At 37.9% G+C, this 16622-nt stretch overlaps 1 protein-coding gene and 1 long non-coding RNA gene across 8 annotated transcripts in view; one reads left to right on the forward strand and one right to left on the reverse strand.

The window, feature by feature from the left end:
- Positions 1 to 6960, reverse strand: part of LOC309609382 — a 266481-nt gene extending 259521 nt beyond the window's left edge. The window contains exon 1 of the long non-coding RNA XR_014233396.1: positions 694 to 6960. This is a non-coding gene — a long non-coding RNA (uncharacterized lncRNA). The remainder of the gene's footprint in view (positions 1 to 693) is intronic.
- The window catches only part of TMTC2 (transmembrane O-mannosyltransferase targeting cadherins 2), an 889086-nt gene that overhangs the window by 279323 nt on the left and 593141 nt on the right, over positions 1 to 16622 (forward strand). For all 7 annotated transcript variants that reach the window (XR_014233387.1, XM_082350739.1, XM_082350740.1 and 4 more), the window contains exon 8: positions 14579 to 14700. Coding sequence is in view for 6 of the 7 variants with exons in the window: in XM_082350739.1 (XP_082206865.1) it covers positions 14579 to 14700 (122 nt within the window). In the remaining variant the exon portion in view is untranslated. The remainder of the gene's footprint in view (positions 1 to 14578; positions 14701 to 16622) is intronic.

Consider the following 16622-nt stretch of genomic DNA (forward strand, 5'->3'; position numbering starts at 1 on the left):
TGTATTTTACAAACATTCTTCTGAAACTTTTAGAACTTCTCAACTTATAGCTAGGCACATGCAATTCAGTGTTGTTCACACCTTTTGCACTCATGTTCCATTGTTCACTGTGATTTTGCTCATAACCACTTACCATCTGTTTTATTATTTACTTGATATTTTTCTTCATTCTAAAACATATCTATGAAATCACATTTTTAAACACAGATTAAATGAAATTTATAAGTACTAAATTTAAAAAAGTTTTTGTGTTGTTTCATGTGCATCTAAAAATCAAACTTTGGAAAATACTGATAAATATATTTCTCTCGCAAGATTGTAAGTACCATGAAGGTGGGAATGACTGATACCTCATTAGCCTTTAGGTTTACCATCATATGCATTATCCATGTTGGCTAACCTAAATTGATATGCAAGATATGTATTTAAGATTTTTTTTTTTTTTTGGCTGAGCTGTGTGGCATGCGGGATCTTAGTTCCCTGACCAGGGATCGAACTTGTGCCCCCTGCATTGGGAGCGTGGAGTCTTAACCACTGAACCACCAGGGAAGTCCCTATTTAAGAACTTTTTTTAAAGAGCTTTAACAATTACCATAATAATTGAGAAAGTGGTGGGAATGCAAATTGATACAACCACTATGGAGAACACTATGGAGGTTCCTTAAAAAACTAAAGATAGAACTACTATACGACCCAGCAATCCCACTACTGGGCATATACCCTGAGAAAACCATAATTCAAAAAGAGTCATGCACCAAAATGTTCATTGCAGCTCTATTTACAATAGCCAGGACATGGAAGCAACCTAAGTGTCCATCATCAGATGAATGGATAAAGAAGATGTGGCACATATTTACAGTGGAATACTACTCAGCCATAAAAAGAAACAAAATTGAGTTATTTGTAGTGAGGTGGATGGACCTAGAGTCTGTCATACAGAATGAAGTAAGTCAGAAAGAGAAAAACAAATACCGTATGCTAACACATATATATGGAATCTAAGGGGGAAAAAAAAAAAAGGTCATGAAGAACCTAGGGGTAAGATGGGAATAAAGACACAGACCTACTAGAGAATGGACTTGAGGATATGGGGAGGGGGAAGGGTAAGCTGTGACAAAGTGAGAGAATGGCATGGACATATATACACTACCAAACGTAAGATAGATAGCTAGAGGGAAGCAGCTGCATAGCACAGGGAGATCAGCTCGGTGGTTTGTGACCACCTAGAGGGGTGGGATAGGGAGGGTGGGAGGGAGGGAGATGCAAGAGGGAAGAGATATGGGAACATATGTATATGTATAACTGATTCACTTTGTTATAAAGCAGAAACGAACACACCATTGTAAAGCAATTATACTCCAATAAAGATGTTAAAAAAAAAAAGAATTGAGAAAGGGGTGATTACTTTTGGTACCTGTGGTAAAAAAAATTTTTTTAAGTTGGGAAGGAGGGATAGATTGGGAGTTTGGGATTGACATGTACACATTGCTTTATTTAAAATAGATAACCAACAAGGACCTACTATATAGCACAGGGAACTCTGCTCAGTTTTCTGTAATAATCTAAATGTGAAAAGAATTTGAAAAAGAATAGATATATGTATATGTATAGCTGAATCACTTTGCTGTACACCTGAAACTAACACAACATTGTTAATCAACTATACTCCAATATAAAATAAAAATTTTTAAAAAAGGGAATTTGGGGGGTGGAAGAATTGCATAAGTTGGTCAAAAGATACAAACTTCCACTTATAAGACAAAGATGTACTAGGGCTGTAATGTACAACATGATGACTGTAGTTTACACTGCTATATGGTGTATTTGCTTAGGGAGTAGATCCTCAAAGTTCTCATAACAGGGAAAAAAGCATTATTTTGTATCCATATGACATGATGGGTATTAACTAACCTTACTGTGGTAATCATTTCACAATATATATGTCAAGTCATAATGCTGTACACCTTAAACTTTTACAGTGCTGTATGCCACTTATATCTAAATAAAGCTGAAAAAAATAGGGAATCTAAACTGAATCTTAACATAGAAATATATTCTCTTGAGCAAGGGCAGGAGAAACAAAAGGTAACACTAGCAGATAGGGGTAATATGTACCCCTACATGCTCTATTCTTTATCTGGTAGCTGGAGCTGTCCAGTAACTTGAAACATGAAAATTAGTGAGATCTAGACTCTTACATCATCAGTAATCCAGCATTCTTTCCTTTAAGGAGTTAGTCTTTGCCTTATTTAGATTCAGGGCTTTTTAGGGAGGAAGAGTGACATTATTTGTTCTACATCTGAAACTGGTTTATATCTGCCTGAAGCCAGCCTGGAGACATCGAAATCCCTTTTGTCTGTGAGTGAATTGGAAATAAATCTGGGTGATGAACCTGATCACTACATCATCACACTGCAAATCTTGGAATTCTTACGAAAGTAACTCTATTATGTCATTTTTGTGTGTGTGTATGTAGGGTGAGAAAGAAAAATAGTCATCATTGCTTCTTTCCTCCTGGGTAGTATAAACATTTTTTTTTTCTATTATTGTAAGTTAAGAAGAATTATAGTACCAGAGAAGATGACTTAACCCTCCTCCCTCCACCCCATTCCCAATCAAGTATCTTCATTCCTTTCCTTATTGAATTTACTGAACTTTCTTTTCCTGTGGCCATTTCCTTTATGGAATTTTTATGATTTTAATATTTTAATCAAGCTTGAAGGATTACATGTATACCATTCTCTCCTAATACTGAATCCACTGATGGCACTTTTTGCAGTTATTTTATCCCTTCTCTAATTATTTTTTTAGAGTATTTGGACAGAGTGGAATAGTAGAAAAAAAAAGAGAGAATCTAATCTGAATCCTGAATCTGTCATTTGCTTGTTTTTGAACACTGAGCAAGTTGGTTAAGCTCAATGACCCATAGTCACTTTGTTTGTAAAATGAGAGCAATACTAATTAGAGTGTAGGAATAATGTAAAAAGTATAAAGATAATGGGGGGGGAGTGGGAGGGAGGCCCAAGAGAGAGGGGATATATGCATACATATAGCTGATTCACTTCATTGTACAGCAGAAACTAACACAACATTGTAAAGCAACTATACTCCAAAAATATATATATATATAATACTTTAGTAGGTATTCAATAAGTAATAAACTTTATATAGTAGGTAGCTTGATGCATTGGCAAAAAGTATGGGCTTTCGACGCATTCACACCTTTTAAGATAGGTTTATTAACTGTTTAAGTCACTTATTATTCCTGTACCTTCCTCCACATTCACAAATGAGTGTTCTAACCCCTTGTATGAATTAGAAATGAGAAATATGAGGCTCCTACCTTGGCAGTGCCAGGGATATAGCAAGTACTTGGGCTTGTATTGTTTGTTGCCTGAATCTTTATTGAGTTGCCTTTTAAACACATTTAAATTCATTCATGATCATTTTCTTGCATTTTAGGTTTTGCATCTTGATTTTATTACCACTTTTATGGGCTGTTTTGTGTTAAGGTTAACCTTAGAACTTTTTTTTTTAAATTAATTAATTAATTTATTTTTAATGGCTGTGTTGGGTCTTCGTTTCAGTGCGAGGGCTTTCTCTAGTTGTGGCAAGCGGGGGCCACTCTTCATCGCGGTGCGCGGGTCTCTCACTGTCGCGGCCTCTCTTGTTGCGGAGCACAGGCTCCAGACGCGCAGGCTCAGTAATTGTGGCTCACGGGCCTAGTCGCTCCGCGGCATGTGGGATCTTCCCAGACCAGGACTCGAACCCGTGTCCCCTGCATTGGCAGGCAGATTCTCAACCACTGCGCCACCAGGGAAGCCCTAAAGTACATCTTATATGCTACATATTTCCCTCTTAATAATTGAATAAAGTATGAGTCAGAAACGTTTTTAAAGGTCAACCATGGATTATTATTGCTCTTCCTTATTCCTTTAATTCAATAGAGAAGCCCAAGGCAAAGTGAAATGAACTTGATGGCCAGTGTATCATAAGCTAGAAAACAATTTTCCGTGAGTGAGGCAGAGTATAATTTTCACCTGAGCTGGAGACTTGGAAAGTTTGTGATTGTTCACTACCAACAGGTTAGCAATGCACTGAGGTCAGGTCGTCCTGGGTTTGAATTGTAGTTTTACCACTTTCTACATTTATGGTTTTGTGTGTTTGATTTAGCCACTGTGCTTTTCAATTTTCTTATCTGTGAAATCCGGGTAATTAAGGATGTTCCTTAATTTAAAAAATGAGATACATAAGCAACTAATGTAGAGATTGAAAATAGGTTTCATCTCACAAACCTAATTTGAAAAGTTAGCTGGTACTGGCTGAATGAGGATGGTGCATTAAGGCCCCTTGTGGGGCTAAGTGAGAAAACATTCTGTGTGCCCAAAAGTATAGAATGGGAGGAGTGGCTTCATGTTAAGTCAGACATTTGCTCCCTATAGCTCGCTACCCTATTTTGTAATAAACATTCAATGAATGTTATAGTCATTGTTGTTACTGAGATGCAATGAATGGTTACATGAAGTTTTTCTAAGTTGTAATGAATAGTACCTAAGTAAGCTAGTTATTTACATTTTTCATATACTTGCCAAGATGCATTATGGCATTATATTTCTTATTTGTGGTCCTTTGGTATTTCCCCACCTCACAAGCTTTATAACTTAATAAGTTGCTTATGAGTTCTTCCTGAACAAAATAGTTCAACCTAAGTAGTTAGCAGATTAATAATATTTCATTTCAAAATGGGTTTTAATAATGATAGATTTCTGACTTGGAAAAAAAATAGTGCACTTTCTGAAATGATTTTTTAAAAATCAGACACTTAAATATAAAGATTTGAATCTCAAAAGCACCCTGGAATTGCACTCTCTTTCTGTACAGGTAACTTACCTGTTACTATTCTACAAGTTAGTTGAATTTTTAATAAATAAAAAGTAGAAGCCATATTAAATATAATGATTGTAGAACTTCTAAAAAGTGATCTATGAGCACTTGAAAACCCAAAGTAGAATTTCAGGTCAATTCCAAACAGAACCTATAATGCAGACCCATCTTTCAGCTCTAACTCTGAAATTTTTTTTTTTTTAGCATCTTTATTGGAGTATAATTGCTTTACAATGGTGTGTTAATTTCTGCTTTATAACAAAGTGAATCAGTTATACATATACCTATGTTCCCATATCTCTTCCCTCTTGCATCTCCCTCCCTCCCACCCTCCCTATCTTACCCCTCTAGGTGGTCACAAAGCACAGAGCTGATCTCCCTGTGCTATGCGGTTGCTTCCCACTAGCTATCTATTTTATGTTTGGTAGTGTATATATGCCCATGCCACTCTCTCACTTTGTCACAGCTTACCCTTCCCCCTCCCCATATCCTCAAGTCCATTCTCTAGTAGGTCTGTGTCTTTATTCTCATCTTACCCCTAGGTTCTTCATGACCTTTTTTTTTTTTTCCCTTAGATTCCATATATATGTGTTAGCATACTGTATTTGTTTTTCTCTTTCTGACTTACTTCACTCTGTATGACAGACTCTAACTCCATCCACCTCACTACAAATACCTTCATTTCGTTTCTTTTTAAGGCTGAGTAATATTCCATTGTATATATGTGCCACATCTTCTTTATCCATTCATCTGATGTTGGACACTTAGGTTGCTTCCATGTCCTGGCTATTGTAAATAGAGCTGCAATGAACATTTTGGTGCATGACTCTTTTTGAATTATGGTTTTCTCAGGGTATATGCCCAGTAGTGGGATTGCTGGGTCATATGGTAGTTCTATTTTTAGTTTTTGAAGGAACCTCCATACTGTTCTCCATAGTGGCTGTATCAGTTTACATTCTCAACAACAGTGCAAGAGGGTTCCCTTTTTTCCACACCCTCTCCAGCATTTATTGTTTCTAGATTTTTTGATGATGGCCATTCTGACCGGTGTGAGATGATATCTCATTGTAGTTTTGATTTGCATTTCTCTAATGATTAATGATGTTGAGCATTCTTTCATGTGTCTGTTGGCAATCTGTATATCTTCTTTGGAGAAATGTCTATTTAGGTCTTCTGCCCATTTTTGGATTGGGTTGTTTGTTTTTTTGTTATTGAGCTGCATGAGCTGCTTGTAAATCTTGGAGATTAATCCTTTGTCAGTTGCTTCATTTGCAGATATTTTCTCCCATTCTGACGGTTGTCTTTTAGTCTTGTTTATGGTTTCCTTTGTTGTGCAAAAGCTTTTAAGTTTCATTAGGTCCCATTTGTTTATTTGTGTTTTTATTTCCATTTCTCTAGGAGTTGAGTCAAAAAGGATCTTGCTGTGATTTATGTCATAGAGTGTTCTTCCTATGTTTTCCTCTAAGAGTTTGATAGTGTCTGGCCTTACATTTAGGTCTTTAATCCATTTTGAGTTTATTTTTGTGTATGGTGTTAGGGAGTGTTCTAATTTCATACTTTTACATGTACCTGTCCAGTTTTCCCAGAACCACTTATTGAAGAGGCTGTCTTTTCTCCACTGTATATGCTTGCCTCCTTTATCAAAGATAAGGTGACCATATGTGCGTGGGTTTATCTCTGGGCTTTCTATCCTGTTCCATTGATCTACGTTTCTGTTTTTGTGCCAGTACCAAACTGTCTTGATTACTGTAGCTTTGTAATATAGTCTGAAGTCAGGGAGCCTGATTCCCCCAGCTCCATTTTTCGTTCTCAAGATTGCTTTGGCTATTCAGGGTCTTTTCTGTTTCCATACAAATTGTGAAATTTTTTGTTCTAGTTCTGTGAAAAATGCCAGTGGTAGTTTGATAGGGATTGCATTGAATCTGTAGATTGCTTTGGGTAGTAGAGTCATTTTCACAATGTTGATTCTTCCAATCCAAGAACATGGTATATCTCTCCATCTATTTGTATCATCTTTAATTTCTTTCATCAGTGTCTTATAATTTTCTGCATACAGGTCGTTTGTCTCCTTAGGTAGGTTTATTCCTAGATATTTTATTCTTTTTGTTGCAGTGGTAAACGGGCGTGTTTCCTTAATTTCTCTTTCAGATTTTTCATCATTAGTGTATAGAAATGCAAGAGATTTCTGTGCATTAATTTTGTATCCTGCTACTTTACCAAATTCATTGATTAGTTCTAGTAGTTTTCTGGTAGCATCTTTAGGATTTTCTATGTGTAGTATCATGTCATCTGCAAACAGTGACAGCTTTACGTTTTCTTTTCCGATTTGGATTCCTTTTATTTCTTTTTCTTCTCTGATTGCTGTGGCTAACACTTCCAAAACTATGTTGAATAATAGTGGTGAGGGTGGGCAACCTTGTCTTGTTCCTGATCTTAGTGGAAATGGTTTCAGTTTTTCACCATTGAGGACAATGTTGGCTGTGGGTTTGTCATATATGGCCTTTATTATGTTGAGGAAAGTTCCCTCTAGGCCTACTTTCTGCAGGGCTTTTATCATAAATCGGTGTTGAATTTTGTCGAAAGCTTTCTGTGCATCTATTGAGATGATCATATGATTTTTCTCCTTCAGTTTGTTAAAATGATGTATCACGTTGATTGATTTGCGTATATTGAAGAATCCTTGCATTCCTGGAATAAACCCCACTTGATCATGGTGTATGATCCTTTTAATGTGCTGTTGGATTCTGTTTGCTAGTATTTTGTTGAGGATTTTTGCATCTATGTTCATCAGTGATATTGGCCTGTAGTTTTCTTTCTTTGTGACATCTTTGTCTGGTTTTGGTATCAGGGTGATGGTGGCCTCGTAGAATGAGTTGGGGAGTGTTCCTTCTTCTGCAATATTTTGGAAGACTTTGAGAAGGATAGGTGTTAGCTCTTCTCTAAATGTTTGATAGAATTCACCTGTGAAGCCATCTGGTCCTGGGCTTTTGTTTGTTGGAAGATTTTTAATCACAGTTTCAATTTCAGTGCTTGTGATTGGTCTGTTCATATTTTCTATTTCTTCCTGGTTCAGTCTCGGCAGGTTGTGCATGTCTAAGAATTTGTCCATTTCTTCCAGGTTGTCCATTTTATTGGCATAGAGTTGCTTTTAGTAATCTCTCATGATCTTTTGTATTTCTGCAGTGTCAGTGGTTACTTCTCCTTTTTCATTTCTAATTCTATTGATTTGAATCTTCTCCCTTTTTCTCTTGATGAGTCTGGCTAATGGTTTATCAATTTTGTTTATCCTCTCAAAGAACCAGCTTTTAGTTTTATTGATCTTTGCTATTGTCTCCTTCATTTCTTTTTCATTTATTTCTGATCTGATCTTTATGATTTCTTTCCTTCTGCTAGCTTTGGGGTTTTTTTGTTCTTCTTTCTCTAATTGCTTTAGGTGCAAGGTTAGGTTGTTTATTCGAGATGTTTCCTTTTTCTTCATGTAGGCTTGTATTGCTATAAACTTCCCTCTTAGAACTGCTTTTGCTGCATCCCATAGGTTTTGGGTCATCGTGTCTCCATTGTCATTTGTTTCTAGGTATTTTTTGATTTCCCCTTTGATTTCTTCAGTGATCACTTCGTTATTAAGTAGTGTATTGTGTAGCCTCCATGTGTTTGTATTTTTCACAGATCTTTTCCTGTAATTGATATCTAGTCTCATAGCGTTGTGGTCAGAAAAGATACTTGATACGATTTCAATTTTCTTAAATTTACCAAGGCTTGATTTGTGACCCAAGATATGATCTATCCTGGAGGATGTTCCGTGAGCACTTGAGAAAAATGTGTATTCTGTTGTTTTTGGGTGGAATGTCCTATGAATATCAATTAAGTCAATCTTGTTTAATGTATCATTTAAAGCATGTGTTTCCTTATTTATTTTCATTTTGGATGATCTGTCCATTGGTGAAAGTGGGGTGTTAAAGTCCCCTACTATGATTGTGTTACTGTCGATTTCCCCTTTTATGGCTGTTAGTATTTGCCTGATGTTTTGAGGTGCTCCTATGTTGGGTGCATAAATATTTACAATTGTTATACCTTCCTCTTGGATCGATCCCTTGATCATTATATAGTGTCCTTCTTTGTCTCTTGTAATAGTCTTTATTTTAAAGTCTATTTTCTCTGATATGAGAATTGCTACTCCAGCTTTCTTTTATTTTCCATTTGCATGGAATATCTTTTTCCATCCCCTCACTTTCAGTCTGTATGTGTCCCTAGGTCTGAAGTGGGTGTCTTGTAGACAGTATATATACAGATCTTGTTTTTGTATCCATTCAGCCAGTCTCTGTCTTTTGGTGGGAGCATTTAATCCATTTACATTTAAGGTAATTATTGATATGTATGTTCCTACTACCATTTTCTTAATTATTTTGGGTTTGTTTTTGTAGGTCTTTTCCTTCTCTTGTGTTTCTTGCCTAGAGAAGTTCCTTAAGCATTTGTTGTAAAGCTGGTTTGGTGGTGCTGAACTCTCTCAGCTTTTGCTTGTCTGTAAAGGTTTTAATTTCTCCATCAAATCTGAATGAGATCCTTGCTGGGTAGAGTAATCTTTGTTGTAGGTTTTTCTCCTTCATCACTTTAAGTATATCCTGCCACTCCTTTCTCGCTTGCAGAGTTTCTGCTGAAAGATCAGCTGTTAACCTTATGGGGATTCCCTTGTGTGTTATTTGTTGTTTTTCCCTTGCTGCTTTTAATATATTTTCTTTATATTTAATTTTTGATAGTTTGATTGATATGTGTCTTGGTGTGTTTCTCCTTGGATTTATCCTGTATGGGACTCTCTGTGCTTCCAGGACTTGATTAACTATTTCCTTTCCCATATTAGGGAAGTTTTCAACAATAATCTCTTCAAATATTTTCTCAGTCCCTTTCTTTTTCTCTTCTTCTTCTGGGACCCCTATAATTCGAATGTTGGTGCGTTTAGTGTTGTCCCAGAGGTCTCTGAGACTGTCCTCAGTTCTTTTCATTCTTTTTTCTTTATTCTGCTCTGCAGTAGTTATTTCCACTATTTTATCTCCCAGGTCACTTACCCATTCTTCTGCCTCAGTTATTCTGCTATTGATCCCTTCTAGAGTATTTTTAATTTCATTTATTGTGTTTTTCATCATTGCTTGGTTCCTCTTTAGTTCTTCTACGTCCTTGTTAAATGTTTCTTGCATTTTGTCTATTCTATTTCCAAGATTTTGGATCATCTTTACTATCATTATTCTGAATTCTTTTTCAGGTAGACTGCCTATTTCCTGTTCATTTGTTAGGTATTGTGTGTTTTGACCCTGCTCCTTCATCTGCTGTGTGTTTTTCTGTGTTCTCATTTTGCTTAACCTACTGTGTTTGGGGTCTCCTTTTCACAGGCTGCAGGTTCGTAGTTCCCGTTGTCTTTGGTATCTGTCCCCAGTGGCTAAGGTTGGTTCAGTGGGTTGTGTAGGCTTCCTGGTGGAGGGGACTAGTGCCTGTGTTCTGGTGGATGAGGCTGTATCTTGTCTTTCTGGTGGGCACGTCCACGTCTGGTGGTGTGTTTTGGGGTGTCTTTGGCCTTATTATGATTTTAGGCAGCCTCTCTACTAATGGATGGGGCTGTGTTCCTGTCTTGCTAGTTGTTTGGCATAGGGTGTCCAGCACTGTAGCTTGCTGGTCGTTGAGTGAAGCTGGGTCTTGATGTTGAGATGGAGATCTCTGAGAGATTTTTGCCGTTTGGTATTACGTGGAGCTGGGAGGTCTCTTGTGGACCAGTGTCCTGAAGTTGGCTCTCCCACCTCAGAGGCACAGCCCTGATGCCTGGCTGGAGCACCAAGAGCCTTTCATCCACGCGGCTCAGAATGAAAGGGAGAAAAAATAGAAAGAGAGAAAGAAAGGGGATAAAATAAAATAAAATATAGCTATTATAATAAAAAGTAAGAAAAAAAATTATTGAGAAAAAAATTTTAATTTAATAAAATATATTTATTAATTTTTTATAATAAAAAATAGAAAAAAATTATTAAGAAAAAATGTATTAAGAAAAAAAATTTAATTTTTTTGGGGGGGTGTTTATTTATTTATTTATTTATTTTTGGCTGTGTTGGGTCTTCGCTTCTGTGCGAGGGCTTTCTCTAGTTGCGGCGAGCGGGGGCCGCTCTTCATCGCAGTGCATGGGCTTCTCACTATCGTGGCCTCTTTTGTTGCAGAGCACAGGCTCCAGACGCGCAGGCTCAGTAGTTGTGGCTTGCGGGCTTAGTCGCTCCACGGCATGTGGGATCCTCCCGGACCAGGGCTTGTACCCATGTCCCCTGCATTGGCAGGCAGATTCTCAACCACTGCGCCACCAGGGAAGCCCAAAATTTAATTTTTTTAAAATAAAAATTAAGAAAAATTTATTGAGAAAATTTTTTAAATTTTTTAAAATAAAAAGTAAGGAAAAAAATTATTAAGAAAAAATTTATTAAGAAAAAAAATTTTTTTAAGTATAAAAAATACAAAAAAATACGGACAGACCGAACCCTAGGACAAATGGTGAAAGCAAAGCTATACAGACAAAATGTCACCCAGAAGCATACACATATACACTCACAAAAAAAGGAAAAGGGGAAAAATTAATATATCCTGCTCCCAAAGTCCACCTCCTGAATTTGGGATGATTCGTTGTCTATTCAGGTATTCCACAGATGCAGGTACATCAGGTTGTTTGTGGAGCTTTAATCCACTGCTTCTGAGGCTGCTGGGAGAAATTTCCCTTTCTCTTCTTTCTTTGTACAGCTCCCGGGGTTCAGCTTTGGATCTGTACCCGCCTTTGCGTGTAGGCCGTGTAGGTCACCGGAGGGTGTCTGTTCTTCGCTCACACAGGGTGGGGTTAAAGAGCAGCTGTTTCGGGGGCTCTGGCTCACTTAGGCCAGGGGGAGGGAGGGGTACGGAGGAGGCGGGGCGAGCCTGCAGCCGCAGAGGCCGGCGTGACGTTGGAGCAGCCTGAGGCGCGCCGTGCGTTCTCCCGGGAAAGTTGTCCGTGGATCACGGGAGCCTGGCAGTGGCGGGCTGCACAGGTTCCCGGGAGGGGCGGTGTGGAGAGTGACCTGTGCTTGCACACAGGCTTCTTGGTGGCGGCAGCAGAAGCCTTAGCGTCTCACGCCCGTCTCTGGGGTCCGTGCTGATAGCCGTGGCTTGCGCCTGTCTCTGGAGCTCCTTTAAGCAGCGCTCTGAATCCCCTCTCCTCGCGCACCAGGAAACACAGAGGCAAGAAAAAGTCTCTTGCCTCTTCGGCAGCTGCAGACTTTTTTCCGGACTCCCTCCCGGCTAGCTGTGGTACACTAACCCCTTCAGGCTGTGTTTACGCAGCCGACCCCAGTCCTCTCCCTGCGATCCAACGAAGCCCGAGCCTCCGCTCCCAGCCCCCGCCCGCCTCGGCGGGTGAGCAGACAAGCCTCTCAGGCTGGTGAGTGCTGGTCGGCACCGCTCCTCTGTGCGGGAGTCTCTCCGCTTTGCCCCCTGCACCCCTGTGGCCGTGCTCTCCTCCGCTGCTCCAAAGCTTCCCCCCTCCGCCACTCGCAGTCTCCGCCCGCGAAGGGGCTTCCTAGTGTGTGGAAACCTTTCCTCCTTCACAGCTCCCTCCCACTGGTGCAGGTCCCGTCCCTATTCTTTTGTCTCTGTTATTTCTTTTTTCTTTTGCCCTACCCAGGTACGTGGGGAGTTTCTTGCCTTTTGGGAGGTCTGACGTCTTCTGCCAGTGTTCAGTGGGTGTTCTGTAGGAGCAGTTCCGCGTGTAGATGTATTTCTAATGTATCTGTGGGAAGGAAGGTGATCTCCGCGTCTTACTCTTCCGCCATCTTGCCCAGACCCCCTAACTCTGAAATTAGTATATGTTTTCTCCTGGCTTTAGAATCCCTTTTAGAGATAAATAGTTGGATTTGGTTTATCATTAATTGCTTTACAATTTTTAATATCCAGGATTGTGCATCTTTTCTGTTATATAAATCATATCTTGTATCGTTTTAGTATGAAGAAGTGGTTCACTCTCCCTAAGGAAAATTACTATTTGTTTTGTTTGGAAATATTTATTAGTTCAACATGGCAAATAGAAAATTGTATGACATTGTTTCACTTATTAGGAGATATTATAATTAAAAAATATAATTATCACAGAAACATGTAAAAAAATTTTTAAATCCATGCCTAATCCTACCACCCTAACAACTATGAATGTTTTATATATTTTATTCTAGTTTTTGGTCTTTGCTTCAGGATTTCTTGCATCTCACCCTGAGCATTTGATTAAATCTAACCAAATTCTTCTTAAATACGAACACATTTTAAGCTTTAGGAAAAACATTTTTTTTCGAGCTATCGTTTTTATGTTAATATAGTTTATTGACTTTTCTCAGAACTAGAAACACATAGATGTTTGTGAGTGGTACCTACATGTTTATGCATGTTACATATAATTTGTCACCAATATTTTTACTAACCGGTCAAGCAAAGGGCACTCAAAAGGTCAGGAGACGCAAATCAATTCAATTCATCAGACATATTTCTATTGACAATGCTGTGCTAATGCAAAAAGAATTTGATTAAAATAAAAGGAAGCTAGCTCTTCCTTTGAAGCAAAGATGTACAACCAGTGTGGGTAACACATTTAGGAAAAGCCTCTGATTATTCCTCTAAATGGAAAAAGCCATCATAATTATGATTAGTTAAGCTATAAAAGTCTGCTTGAAAAATAATGCAGGTCACCAGTCTGTTGCCTGGTCTCAGAAATTAAGTAACTTCAACATTTGCAGTGTTTATTATAACTATAATATTTAACTTAAATACACAAATCATCTTAAAATACACTTTTACCATCAGGGGAATATTCTACCATACTATGAGCATAGAAGGGAGAGGGGGGTGATAATAAGCAGGCAACTGATACACTTTTGGCTTTATTTCCAATTTTTTTCTCTTGCTTGGCTGTTAGTGAAATGCTATTTGGTGGGCAAAATTTGTGTAATTTGAAAGTAACAGCTGATGGCTGGAAGGCCTTAGACTAGCTTTGCACATGGTGATGGGCATGCTAAGTAACTGTCATATATTCACTGGATCTTCCAAAGGAAACTGGTAAATTTTATTTACTTATTAAAATATAAAATGCAAATAATTTCTGAAAAAACTGAAATCTAGCACCAATGCTTAAACCCAAATATTTTTAACTCCTTCATTTAATCTTACTTTCTCAACAAGGTTGTTAACCTTAGAGGGCAGGACCTTGAACTTCTGTTGTCTAGGTGCTGCATAATACTCTCCAATTAGTAGTTATTCTATAAATACTTGAGTGTCTGAAGGAATGAATGAATGTGAATAAAAAAGAACAAATGATTGTACATAAGAAAGACCCAACCTTAAAAAAAAAAAAAAGAAATGATGACAAAGCACATATTCTTGGGAGTTAGATGTTTCTAAGTTTAAAAGAAAAAATCAAAGCTTTATCATGTACTACATTTTTGACTTTTAGGCATTTCACTTAATTTCTCCAAACACAAGTTTTCTCATCTGTGAAATAGACATGATGGTGACTTTTGGGGAATCAAATGAGGTTACGGATGAGAGTACTTGCCACAGAATCTGAAAATGTGTGGAATATAAACATGATGATGTGATCTGTTGCAAATGTTCTCGGAAAACTGTATCCTCATACTGATTTTCATGATTCTCTTGCCAGGTGAAGCGTACATGCGACTAAGCAAGCTCCCTGAAGCAGAGCATTGGTATATGGAATCACTGAGATCCAAGACAGACCACATCCCTGCTCATCTCACCTATGGGAAACTGCTTGCTCTAACAGTGAGTAACTCCCTTTCTCACCCTTTAGAAACTGGTTCTGCCTGTGCAGACTGAGGCAGATAGGATTTGAGGTACTGGTTCCTGGCCAGTTAACCCAGATTGTTAGGATTTAATGATGATAATACTAAGTTAGAACTCTGTACAGAAAAATATAGAAAAATGCATTCCTTTGGCTATGGGGTTTGCCATAGATAAAATATGATATGTATCCTTGATGTAACTTAATTGAAATGTATAAATGGAGAACTCCAAATGTGTGATTATATAATGAACTTGTCAAAATAACAATATTTGTATAAAGACTATGTTCTCCAAGCCAGTGTTAACCCCAGATTGGCTATAATGTGGAATTAAATCTGATTCTTTCCAAAACGCCAGCGTTATATAAGATACTGCACGTGTGTCCATCACTGTCACCTAGAATTCCTACTAATTGGAAATCATTCTGTAAGAGAAGTGGAGCCATCATTTGGCCACCCACTATGTGACAAGCTCTCTTGGCCACATTTCTGTGAAAGTGGTATTATTTGAAGCATAAGAAATAGTTGATATTCTACCTTTGTGACTTACAAAAACTGTAATTTTATGTGCCTCAAAGTAGTATTAATGTTTTTATTTTATACAATCGGGGATTGTTCAGAATATTTAAGTAACTTTTCACCCAGCTAACAAATGGTACAACTAGCCTCAATCCTAATCTGAATCTATTATCTGTGTTATTTTAGTTATATCCCTTAATCTCTCTCCAATATTACTAAAAATAAATGAACACTAGCAAAACGTAGAGCAAATGGTCAGGAAAGTGATTGCTAAGTGAATTTGTAGAAGGGTGTCTTATAATTATTTGAAAATAATAACATTTTTATTTCCCACAGAAGGTGATAAGCTAAACACTTAAAAGTATTATGTATCCATTCTAAGATATCACTAAAATGTTACTAAAGAGATTATATAAGCAGACTAAGTAACCAGAAAACATCCCACTAAAAAACATCTAGATATGCCTAATAAACTACAACAGATATGCTCTTAATGCATGGCTGAGCTCAAGGTGTAGAAAGAGAATTTCCCAGGGATGGAAATGAAGCAATAACTAAACACCAGAACAGTAAACAGTAGGCTGTTCCTACAGCTGATTTGGGATAGTTTACCAGTTGCAACAACCCATGGGAAGGAGCTTATTGTTTGTTTTCCTTCTTGTTGGAATAAGAGACAAAACCTTGGACCAACAGAAGGCCAGGAATTAGATGCCTAAATAAAGCAGGAAAGTTCATATCCTCAGTGAAAGAATAATGTAGAAAAAGTTCACATAGTGATACAAGAGGGCAACATGAAAGTTTGTCTATCTCAGCATGGAATCTGAAATCTTTGCAGAGAATTTGTCACTATCATCCTCCCTTTACCAGGCTTTGGGTTTTGAATTTACTTTACTTGAATGATCAGGGAATTCCTAGGCCAAGAAATTAAAGTCAGTCCACTAAAACCTCTAGCTGAAGACGTTACTGAAGGTGTCCTTCGAAAGAACACAGTTAAATCTAGAAGGAGTTACTAAGTGGGGAGCAAAAAGGCTGGTGAACAAAGAAATGATGATTATGTGGGTAAATCAGAATAAACTTTTACTGAATAAAACTATTGAGAAGGAATAACCTCACAGGAACAATCAGAATGGGAGGGGAGATGAAATTTAAGCTGATTTTTTGGAAGCCAGAAAGCAGAAAGAGGTATTACAACTGATTCGTCAGAACAGAGTAAACAACCATCTAAAGGGAGTTTGGAACGGGGTAACAATGAGAAGAAAGCTGGAGAGACTCAAGACGTGGCGGCAGCTGGCATAGAAGAGAGTGAGTTAAGGAGTATGAAATAGGGTAATCAGTTGTAACTTACATATGCGGCAGTCAGGTTTCTCCCCACGTGCTCAGTGC

Source organism: Balaenoptera borealis (genome assembly GCF_965194805.1).
Source record: "Balaenoptera borealis genome assembly, chromosome: 13".
Taxonomy (NCBI): domain Eukaryota; kingdom Metazoa; phylum Chordata; class Mammalia; order Artiodactyla; family Balaenopteridae; genus Balaenoptera; species Balaenoptera borealis.